This window comes from Aulonocara stuartgranti, assembly GCF_965226115.1.
Source record: "Aulonocara stuartgranti genome assembly, chromosome: 23".
Lineage (NCBI taxonomy): Eukaryota > Metazoa > Chordata > Actinopteri > Cichliformes > Cichlidae > Aulonocara > Aulonocara stuartgranti.
In genome coordinates, this window is record NC_138958.1 from 21,004,445 (window position 1) to 21,016,501 (window position 12,057).

The window sequence follows — 12,057 nt, forward strand, 5'->3', positions numbered from 1 at the left end:
AGTCATGGTCCCTGTGTCTGCCTCGCTGGCCCCACAGGGCTTCATTGGTTTGTTTTTGTTTTGTGCCTGTCTCTCTCTCCCTCTCTCGACACTCTGCTATGGTTAACATGATGGTTAACCCATCATGTTAGTATGTGACTCGCTCACTCCTTTCTGTTTTTCACTCACTTTTGTTTTAATTTTCCAGGCTAATTAGGTTTCAATAACAGGGATGTACATATCTTGTAGGGAACAACTTGCAGTGCATGGTTACTGTTCTCTAAAATATGTTGAGCTATTTCACAAAGCTACATCCAGTTCATTTTTCCATTCAGTTGAGCTATTTCACAATTACTAGAAGTTCATATTAATGAAATCAAAACAAAAAATTGGATTGATAGCTTATTTTTTCAATAAGTACGGACATGTGAAAATTCAGCTTTGAGTGCTTCCTGAGAGCTGAATTGTATTTTTAAAAAAAATTATGGATGAGACAAAATCTTGTTATTGTAGAATGGCCCAAAAGTAGTTGAAGGTGAGCCTGATGTTGAAGATGAACTGATAATGAGAGGTGAAGATACCCTTCGATAACCAGACACAGAAACAGGAATGGCTGGTGTATTTGATGAAATTATGAAACTCAAACAGGCAGAAACAAAAGGGCAACAAGCAGATGGAAATCCAAAACAATCAATTTCATGAGAGAGAAAGATTTTCTGCATTTAGCTTAAAATGATTAACTGCAGGAAAACAATGACTTTTACTTGTTATTCATGGAAATGGTCATAGAGGGACCTGATGACACGTTGAAGGATAAGTGAATAGGGTGGAAAGAGAGGTACCCTGGATAATGATGGACCTTTGTTGGAGTTTGTGGAAAATATTAGTTTAGTTTTTAAAGAGAACTTTTAGTATGTCATGGTCCCTGTGTCTGCCTCGCTGGCCCCACAGGGCTTCATTGGTTGTTGTTTTTGTTTTGTGCCTGTCTCTCTCTCCCTCTCTCGACACTCTGCCTTGGAAGAGCCTTCAGCAAGTCCCAGCCTTGTCTGTCTGTTCTCAATTACTCAGCTGAGGAGTCTCTGATATTTAAGGCTGGGAAGCAGAACGGGTCTTCACTGGATCATTAAGTGAGACAAGTCAGTATTACTTCTCGTCTTACGAGCTAATTTCCAATTTGAGAGTTTCGCGTTAGTGATTAATCCTTTTTGTGAACAGTTTCCCCGGACCAACTGCCTTTCCTGTGTGGAGTACAAGTGTGACAGCGTGTGGGAGAGTGTGAGAGGATTTCCCCTTCCCCAATTGGCTTTTTGGACCCTGAGGTTTCCCTCTTCACTTGTATATAGCTTGCACTTTGGTGACCTGTAAATAAACCGCTTTATTGGATGTAATCCCATCTGCGCCTGAGTCCTCCCTAACTCGTGACATAGACTATACTAGCGCAGATTCAGTAAAACCAGAGTTATGATAAAAAATATATGCAATGTTTTGTTTTCCTCCTGAATAGTGATGGCCCGCTTGAAGCTGAAGCTCCGGTGCGTGTGTCAAAAAAATCAACACACTGCTCCAGAAGCACTGTGTCGAAGCTTGATTCGTTTGGCCAGAGTCACGTGATCAGTGACGTCCGAAGCTTCATTTAGAACCTAACTGCTTCGGTATCTGATTCAACGGTTTATAAGCAGGTGAATCATTCGCGGGATTTGTGGAGTGTTTTGATGGTGACAGATAGCGAACCACTGATCATTCCACTGAGAGATTTGGAGCCAGCGAGGGATAGAGGAGGTTCTGTTGTGTGGGAGTATTTTGAGTTGATTTTGGTCGATGGGGTGGGTTTTCCAGCTTTGTGTTCTGGCTGTTTGCTTGTGTTTTGTGCGTGTTCATTTTATCTGGAAACGGGAAAAACTTAAAATGTCAAAAAATCTGCTTTTCATAATATAAATATCATTAAATAACTTTAGAAAGACTTCCATTTGACTCGTAACATTTAATGTTATAAAAAGATATATTTTATTTTTAAAATAATCTTAAAATTTTAGTCTACAAAATGTGCAGCAATTTAATTTATTTATTCTCTTTAGCTGATAGTTCGTGGGGCCCAGGTAGACTGTATAACTGCATCTCTACCACTTTTTCTGCACTCAATCCTCTTCGTACAGTGGAACAAATTCTCTTCTTAAATAAAAATGAAAAAGGGTTACCTTAAATGCATCTGCAAGTTCATAAGCATTTTCCCTTTCCATTTCACAATCAATTCTGCCCCCAGGTCAAAAATATGTATAGGAAAATTTCCCATATATAATATTATTTATAAATATACCCGTCTAGCGATTAATTGCACAAGTACATGGAGGCAGGACCTCACAGCAGAAGCATACTCTATAATGTGCATTATTATATGTTTGTTATATGTGACGTGGTATTTTTCAATTATTGTATTTACCAACATCAAGAAGTCACAAGCAAAGAAAGACCAAACCATGGTGCATGTTTAAACAGGGAAAGTTTACTGGTCAAAATTATTTATTAAACAAATAAACCACATTTTTTAACCCCAAAAAATACACGTTCAAAGCAACACAACAGCAGCCTAATATCAGACAGAACATAGGCCTGCAGGTATCAGGCTGTTTTTCTCCTTTATCTCATAGTGGACAGAAATTATTTTTGGAGTGGCACAAATAATTTGTGTGGCATCAAATGTGATGCAGAACAGCTGATTGTTCTGTAAATAGTTTGAAATGTTTATTTTAAAAAAACGCCTTGGCTGCATTTTTAGGTAAACAGCTGCAAAAACTTTGTTTGCAAAACTTTTTTGAAGAAGTAACTATATAATTAATTGCCCAACATTGGTCATTATATACTGTATTTTGCAGACAGAGTTACAGGACTCTCTCCCAGACCACAGACTCATACTCATAATACAAGTCAGAGCTTTATAAAAATAAATAAATAAAAAAGTTGTGTTTTCAAAATTGGAGTTCAAGTTATTCTTACTTCCAATAGTGTTAACATACTACACAGGTCATGAACAAGGTTTTTTAAATTTTCATTGTAAGTGGGCTAAAACAGTTAATTAAAAATAGTCTAACATAAATGTAAATGCTGTAGGCAAGGCAAGGCAAGGCAAGTTTATTTGTATAGCACAATTCAACAACAAGGTGATTCAAAGTGCTTTACAGAGACATTAGAAACAAAAACAAATAAAAAAGCATGATTTAAAATTGATTAAAACAAGCAAACAAACAGACTAATTAACAAACAAACAAAACAGTATATAAAATTAATGTAATTTGATTATTTTAATAAACCATGTAACTTGGATGGATTTGATGCTGGTGTGACCACAGTGCACACGTCTGATGTCGCTCACAGTGGTCCAAGGGATCGCTCAGGGAGTTTGTGTGTTCGCTCAGACACATGAAAAATTAGAGGGAACATTGGTCACTTGTGTAAAAAGTTGTCTGCTATTTTACTAACACTGTAAAAATAGTATAAAAAGGGGCGATCGTGGCTCAAGAGTTGGGAGTTCGCCTTGTGAACCGGAAGGTTGCCGGTTCGAGCCCCGGCTCGGGCAGTCTCGGTCGTGTCCTTGGGCAAGACACTTCACCCGTTGCCTGCTGGTGGTGGTCAGAGGGCCCGGTGGGGCCAGTGTCCGGCAGCCTCGCCTCTGTCAGTGCGCCCCAGGGTGGCTGTGGCTACAATGTAGCTTGCCATCACGTGTGTGTGAATGACTGGATGTGTAAAGCGTTTTGGGGTCCTTAGGAACTAGTAAAGCGCTATATAAATACAGGCCATTTACCATTTAAAATTGTTTACAAGCAAAAGAAATCAGATTGCACTTAAGTATGTCACTATTGTCTGTCAATAGCCACCATCCACCTCTGTAAGAAGAAATCTATATAGGTTTAATCTAATGTGAAGCTTCTGTTGTCAAAGTGAGTCAGATCCACCTGATATGAATGTGTGCATGATGTGTGCACCTCACATAGCTTGAGAAGCAATGACTGACTCGACTGTTATGTTAAAACAGGTGTAGTGTTGTAGTTGTTTTACACTCTTAGAAAAGATGTGTTAAAAAGTGACACAAAAAATGTGTTGTTACACTATTAACACATTTTGTGTGAATTTTAACATAACATGTGTAAGACAATGTGTAAACATTGAAAAAATGTGTAAAACGCTCAACACACTTGATGTGTTGCACAGTTTAACACATTTTGTGTGTTATTTTCAGAATCTAACAACAGGACCTAAAATTAGCAGCTCAGTAATTTGATGCTAGCCCTGTGTTTAGTGAAATAAATTGTAGATTAACAATGTATTATAACTATATTAACTGAATAAATAAAATGTTTAGTTATTGTTTGTTTTCCTTAATCCTTTCCTCATTACGTTCAACAAATAAAACATTTTATAATTTAATGTGGACCAAGGTGTGTATGGTGTACTAAAATTCTGAAAGAGGATTAATTTTTTATTTCTCAATATGTATGGCATACCAATTAATGGCCATGGCTATACTACAAGCATAAGTATCCACAAAGAACAGGCTTAATTTTGACCGCAACATGTGAATACAATTGAAGCAAAAGTAGGAAATTGAGAATACACATGCTGAAAATTGAAACAAAATCTGCCCAGCAACATGACATACCAGCGGCGGGAAGGGGGCGCTATCTTTCGCGCCACTGAGACAAAGGAGACAAAGATGGAGGTTACGTCGCCTAGTATGTTGTCAGACCTTACAGTAAGTATCATTTACCAGTTTATCTTAATGTACTGAAAATATGCCGGGTTTCTGGAAGAATGTGAATTTACATAAAATATTGGAGTTATGTAGGAGTTTTGAGTTTAAGTTAATTACTGCTTAACTATACCTAGCTAACTTTAATGTAACAGTCTTGCTAACATATCCTACTCTTAATTTTATTATTAGTTCTTGGCTTTCGTGCCATACTCCATCAGAGTTAATGTGTTTTGGTAGTATTTTTATGTATTACTTTATTCATGTATTTATCTATTTACTTTATTTATGTATTAGAGTATTCAGAAATTGCTCTTAGAACCAGTGTGGTAGTTGGCTAGCGGCTCCGACAGGCATTCTGGTGTCTATGAGCAACGCCAGAGTCAGCACCTAACATTTGCAGTGTTGTGTAAAATGACAATATTGTTGTTAGCTCTGAATATAGCAAATGTAGTTATCACCGCGACCATTCGTTTGCTAGCACAGAATAGGAATTTAAGACTGAGTAACTTTAGTTTGATGTCGCCCCTCTGTCTTCTGTTATCACACTTAATAGACTACATTTAGTAGTGTTGTGATAAATATTTGTTATAATTACTTATCACTGGTTAACATGAAATATACCTCACATTGACAGAGATAATTATTTTTTAAGCAGTTAAAGCAGTTTTTGCATTTAGTATGATTAACTAAAGTCTTTCTTTTTTAAGGCTTTTTGCTGGAAACATGCTGGAAACATGCTCTGATGGTTCTGTTCATAATTTTTATGGACAGGATTTCTAGGCGCAGCCAAGTGGCGGAGGGCTTTCGCTTTGGTGGCCTCAGAATCTCATCTCTGATTTTTGCGGATGATGTGGTTCTGTTGGCTTCATCGGGTGAGGGCCTCCAGCTCGCACTGGAGCGGTTCGCAGCCGAGTGTAACGCAGCGGGAATGAGGATCAGCACCTCCAAATCTGAGGCCATGGTTCTCAGCCGGAAAAGGGTGGAGTGCCCACTCCGGGTCGGGGATGAGTTCCTGCCCCAAGTGGAGGAGTTCAAGTATCTCGGGGTCTTGTTCGCGAGTGATGGGAGAAGGGAGCTGGAGATCGACAGACGGATTGGGGCTGCGGCTGCAGTAATGCGGACGCTGCACCGGTCAGTCGTGGTGAAGAGGGAGCTGAGCGTAAAAGCGAAGCTCTCAATTTACCGGTCGATCTACGTCCCTACCCTCACCTATGGCCACGAGCTGTGGATAGTGACCGAAAGAACGAGATCGCGGATACAAGCGGCGGAAATGAGCTTCCTCCGAAGGGTGGCTGGCCTCTCCCTTAGAGATAGGGTGAGAAGTTCGGCCATCCGGGAGGGGCTTAGAGTAGAGCAGCTGCTGCTCCACATCGAAAGGAGCCAGCTGAGGTGGTTCGGGCATCTGGCAAGGATGCCCCCTGGGCGCCTCCTGGGCGAGGTGTTCCAGGCATGTCCCACCGGGAGGAGGCCCCGGGGCAGACCCAGGACACGCTGGAGAGATTATATCTCTCGGCTGGCCTGGGAACGCCTTGGTATTCCCCCGGACAAGCTGGAGGAGGTGGCTGGGGAGAGGGAGGTCTGGACCTCTTTGCTTAGGCTGCTACCCCCGCGACCCGACCTCGGATAAGCGGATGAAGATGGATGGATGGATGGACATGCTCTGATATAGTTTCTTTTTTATGCAGACCTTATGAGGAAGTAATAGTCAGTGTTATTTAAAAAACAAAAAAACAACAGCAACTTGACCATGCACTTTAGCCATGTGTTTCTTTTTTTTTCAGCACGAATATGACAACTTAGAATCTGTCAAAGTCCTTGTAACCACTTTTATAGATGAGAAAGAGATTTGTAAAAAAATTCTTCATGTCAGCAGTGCCAAAGACATCATAGGTCAAAGCCAAGCTCAGCACATGGGCTGCGTGCTTGATAGGTTGCTAAAGCATAACACTGATTTCATGGAATATATTGATGTTGACAATGAGGTAGACGTTAAGGACTTTGATAGATTCCATATCTTCCTGTCAGCCAGAGGGCCACCGATGGAAACCTCTCTTGGGGAGATTAGACAAAATCAGGTACACTTTGCATTTCTTCAGTTTCCTAAGTCATAAAATGTGTTTTAACAGTTATTAACTATTAGTCAGGATCAGATTTATTCACCAAGTAGCAACTAGAAGATAAAATCAATTTAATTATTATTCAGAATTTCTTTTAGTCATTGCGTTATAATCACGGTAATTAAGAAACCGCCTTCTTCTGCTGCAGCTTTTTGAGTAAACTCATGCTTCTATGCTCTGTGGAAATTTGCTGTCATGACTTTGAAGATTATTGCAGAGAGGTAAAGTGTCTGGTGTTGCCTTTACACAGTCTACCATTACCACAGAAGAACAAAGTCAACCCCTGAAGTCACTACTCAAGAGGAAAGCCCCACAGATTCTTAAGGAGTATGAAACTACAGGTACCCTGTCAGTGCCATCGAGGAAGCTTCTTGTGAAGACTTGCATTGGGGATTTGGTGGAGAGGTGTGGTTAGTAAGTATAGCACCTTACTGCACTTTGTTAAAATTTTGCAATGAATGTTTTCTTTAAAAATGTTGAAGTGCACAGGAGTAAAAAAAAGGTTACCTTTATTTTCCAGTTACCCTCTTAGTGCAGAGAAGTTGACTGTAGCAAAAAGCATCATCACCACTTTTCCATCCCTGAGTGTCCGAGTGGCAGGACAGGGGGAAGGATTTGTAAGTAAATTTAGCATTTTAATAATGTAAATTCCACTACATACTTGCACTTGTTCCCACTTACTGTGTATCTTTTAACCTTTATCTCATTATTTATTAGAGCGGGTTTTTTTCTCAGTTAAAATTGCTCAGCTGTTATCCATATACCTCTGTCCTTTCTTCCTCAGGAGCATTATTATGATCCAGTCTCTCATTGTGGATTCCTAGAGACTAAACTGCGCAACCTTAGACGGAATCTCGACCAGGGGCAGAGACGTTATAAGAAGCGAAAAGTGACCAATGACTGTGGTGAAGACAAGAAGCTCAGGCAAGAGGATGGGAATACCAGCAGCACAGATGAGTGGGTCACCCTGATCAAAAGATTGCGGCCCTCAGCTGAGAACCTTCCAACTATCATGTCAGGCATGGAGGAAACATACACCAGTCGCAGAGCCTGGATTAGCAAGGACTCCCCCACTGCTGCTGAAATATTCAGAAAGTACCCACGGTTTTTGGACATGCCAAGTCTGGTAAGTTGCTTGGTTCCCTGGTAATGGTTTATGTACTCCTTCTCCACTCAGTTGTGTATTGCATACAAAGTATGTAACAGGAGTGGATACATTTGGAGGTATGTTTATGAGCTCCTAGTGAATATTTTGAAAGTTTTATAATTTCAGAGTTGGATCTTTATTCACTGGGCTTTTATTACAATGAGCATCACGTTTCAAATGATCCAAAATCTTAGTCGTGCCACCAAATGACTATCTAATAGTAGGGACATCAAATGACAATGCAGAAGGTGCTGCTCGTGGAAGTGAAAAAACGACAAAAGGATCACCTAAATTTGTACGAACTCTGCTTTCACCTATTTTCAGCAAAAAAGCTCTACAGGACAAACCGCAGACAAAATAAGAAATTGGCTGCTAGAAAGTTGAACATCAGCTAAAAAGTCCTATTTTTTTTCTCAGGGTCTGATGGGACCCAAATCATAGCTAAAATTAAGGAATAATAGACTTGTATTCAAATACCACTCCAAGTAAATTGTTATGTTTCACTGTGTAGGTAAGCTTGATGTGGAAGTGGGTAACAGAAATGTGATACTGTAAGGTTTGATTTTAGCCATACAGCTACCAAATGGGCAGAATGTACTTTTAATTTCATGTATTTAATGCTTAATTTTAAACTTAAATACTTTTTTTCTCTCCATTAGCTGGACTTGGAGTTTGGCAAGCTTACAGGAGGAAAGGTGGACCTCTTTTTACGAAAATGGGAAGCCAGTATCATTCCGAAACTCAAATCAGTAGCTGCCCTGGAAACAAGAATGTCCTCTCTGTTGAAGGATTTTGAAGAGAAGACTGAAGGTATTTTTCCATCCCCCCCGCCTCACGTTTACTATTAGAAAGTAAGAAAAAAAGGATGATCAAATTAATAGTTCTGTTTACTGTCTTTAGATGACAAGTAAGTGGATGTTAAAGGCTGAATAGAAAAACTATACAAGAAGGGGTTATATTTTTAAATTTTGTTGTTCTTTTTCAAAGAAATTGTTAGATGCCACCCTTTGGTAAATGAATTGAAATATGTCTATGTTTACTGATGGTGGAGAATGAGGTCTATGGAGATGGTTGTAAGGAGAATTTAAATTATGTGGCCTTGGGCGACTTTATTAGCTGCACATATAAGCCAAATGAGGTGCATTAAGCCTCTGCATTTCTGATTTCATCTATTCACAAAAGAAAAAGTCATTTTTGATGTACATCTCATAATTCATTAAATAACACATTTCTGTATTTTGAATAATTTTACATCTTGCTTTTCTTTGCTAGATGAGGTTTGTTACACTGCCCTTGTGGTGTTAACACACCTGCTCCCACCAGTTGGTGCCAGTCGTTGCAGCCTTAAATCAGCTATAACGCACTTGGTTGATTTTGCACTGGTATGTATTCAGTACAGTTCTCATGGTATTTACCTGAGGAAAGCATTGGTCAACACCTCACTGAATACTTCTCTAAAAATCTATCTTTATCTTCCCCATCTCCAAGCCTGGAACAAGTATTGCATCGCTTTGCAGTGATCCTGAAGCATCATCCACAACACACCAACCCCAGCTGATATGCATCGGTGATCTAAAGAGTGCAACCAGGCAGTACATCATTGTTGCTAAGAATGATAAAGTAACCATTCCTCTGAATGATGGCCTGACGTGTGCTGTGGATAAGCTTTTCAAACTGTACTGGGTATGTAACTTGTCCTATCCAGCACCGCTTGGCTCCGTCTTCACCTTCTTTGAGTTTGTCTATGACCTGCCGCTGTCCACCCAAAGGAAAACCAAAGTACTGGAGCTGATTGCACAGATTAAAGCATGCAAGTAAAATGTTCACCTGTCCAAAATGTAGAGAGTCTCTGTTCACAGAGGTGAGAAACCTCATTTGGCATCTTCGTCAAATACACTGCTTAACAGATGGACAAAACTTGAAAATTATATGTAGCCAAGATGGCTGCCCAAGGACGTATTATAACTTAAATTCATTTTCAAAGCACCTGCATAGATCTCATTCTACTTCATCTTCAATGGATGCTGACTCAGTTCAACCTTCTTACCAAGGAGAGACATCAAACAGTTCAGTTGAAACTGATGATCTAGTTCCTGATGTTTTGGAGATACCCAGTGATGTAGCAGGTGCAGTATCAAAGTTAAAAAACTATACTGATCTTGGTGAATGTGCTGCTTCTTTTATGGCACAGATGTATGCATCATCAAATATTACTTTAACAGATGTTACAAGAAGTGTAAACTGTACAAAGGAGTTGCTTGAGAAAACTGTAGACTGTTTGCAACAGTCAACTGCTGCTTTGTTGAGTAGCTTGGATGTACCACAAGACAGTGAGGCTGTTCAAGCATTAATGAAGGAGTTTGAAAGTGCTAAAAACATATTTGAAGATGTAGACACGAAATATAAAATGAACAAATACTTCACTGAGAAGTTTTCCCTTGTTAAACCACAGGAAATCTTTCTGGGTCACAGGTCAGATACTGTAAGAAAAGATGGTCAGATGAAACAGGTTTTGGCAGCAGATACATGCCAGTATGTATCAGTCATTGAAACGCTCAAGTTTGTATTCCAACATGAGGACATTCAGGACTTCTTTGTTCAGAATAAGAAGAACACTGATGCCAAAATGCGTGATTACTGTGATGGCTCTCACTTTTCCTCACACCCATTGTTTAAAATGTACCCTGATGCGCTTCAAATGCAACTTTACTTTGATGACTTTGAAACAACAAATCCTTTAGGTTCCAAGACAAAAATACATAAGCTAGGAGCTGTGTATTTTACCTTGAAGAATTTGCCACCAGAGTGGAATTCCTCACTTGCAAATATTCACCTGTGTCTTTTGTTTAACTCAATTGACAGGGAGGTATATGGATTTGACAAGATTTTGAAACCACTTCTTGATGACTTGAGATTTCTTGAAAATTCTGGTCTAATTGTGGATTTAAAAGGTCATAGCCATCAACTATATGGTACAGTTTGTGTGTTAACAGCAGATAATTTGGCAATTCATTCACTTTGTGGCTACCTTGAAAGTTTCTCTGCAAACAAATTCTGTCAGTTTTGCATGATTGACAAAGCAGATGCACAGTTGATATATGATGAAGACAAAGTTGAGTTGCGCACCAAAGACAGTTATCAGGAACATGTCAGCTTAAACGAACCAAGCAAAACTGGTGTAAAAGAGGACTCCTGTCTGAATAACCTTAAGTATTTTCATGTAACACAAAACATAAGTGTTGATATCATGCATGATGTACTTGAAGGTGTAGCCCCTTTAGAGGTTAAGTTAATGCTTCGCCATTTCATTTATGAGGAGAAGTTGTTGACTTTGGAACAGCTAAATGAGAGGATTTCCAGTTTTCAATATGGATATGGAGACATTAAAAACAAGCCAAGTGTTATAATGAACTTGAGAAACAGTGAGAGTGCATTAAAACAGACAGCATCTCAAATGTGGTGCCTTTTACTGGTCTTGCCCTTTTTGTTGGGAGATTGTGTAGACCGAAAAAGTCAACATTGGCATTTATTTATTTTACTGAGAGAGATATGCAGTATCATCTTTGCACCAGTCGTTACAAGGGGACTTGCAGTATTCTTAAAAGAACTGATAATAGAGCACCATACTCTTTTCAAACAGCTGTATGCCACAAATCTTATTCCGAAACATCATTTTATGATACATTATCCAAGAATGATGGTTTTGTTTGGACCTCTGTCTAAACTTTGGTGTATGCGATTTGAATCCAAGCACAATCCATTTAAAAGACTAGCACATTCAGTTTGTAACTTCAAAAATGTGTCAAAAACATTGGCTTTTAAACATCAGGTTCAACACATGTATCACTATAAGCATAGTGATAATCTAGCTAAGAAAATGGATGTGCCCAATGCCTATCTAGTTAGTGTGGGGTCACTGAAAAAAGCAGATGTCTTGTTAGACAACTTGAGGTTAACCCTTGAACAAGACCTTTCTCTGACTAGTACTGTTTTTGTGTCACACAGTATTGGTGTGTACGGCCAGACTTATAGAACTGGTTCTGTATTGACATTAAGAAGAGACTTTAGAG

General features: G+C 39.3%; 1 protein-coding gene across 3 annotated transcripts; it reads left to right on the forward strand.

The window, feature by feature from the left end:
* Nucleotides 1-4,033: 4,033 nt before the first annotated feature.
* Nucleotides 4,034-10,670, forward strand: LOC309700874 (uncharacterized protein). 3 transcript variants are annotated; one of them, XM_082524766.1, is made up of 8 exons: nucleotides 4,034-4,723; nucleotides 6,749-6,798; nucleotides 7,091-7,254; nucleotides 7,361-7,457; nucleotides 7,625-7,966; nucleotides 8,647-8,797; nucleotides 9,260-9,369; nucleotides 9,476-10,670. In XM_082524766.1, exons 2-8 carry the CDS (start codon nucleotides 6,763-6,765, stop codon nucleotides 9,803-9,805), a joined length of 1,230 nt encoding a protein of 409 aa, XP_082380892.1. In that variant the 5' UTR covers nucleotides 4,034-4,723; nucleotides 6,749-6,762; the 3' UTR covers nucleotides 9,806-10,670. The 3 variants fall into 3 exon arrangements, with proteins under 3 accessions (XP_082380892.1, XP_082380891.1, XP_082380893.1); XM_082524765.1 differs by lacking the exon at nucleotides 4,034-4,723 and having other exon boundaries at nucleotides 6,392-6,798; XM_082524767.1 differs by lacking the exons at nucleotides 4,034-4,723; nucleotides 9,260-9,369 and having other exon boundaries at nucleotides 6,392-6,798; nucleotides 9,476-9,596.
* Nucleotides 10,671-12,057: the final 1,387 nt, after the last annotated feature.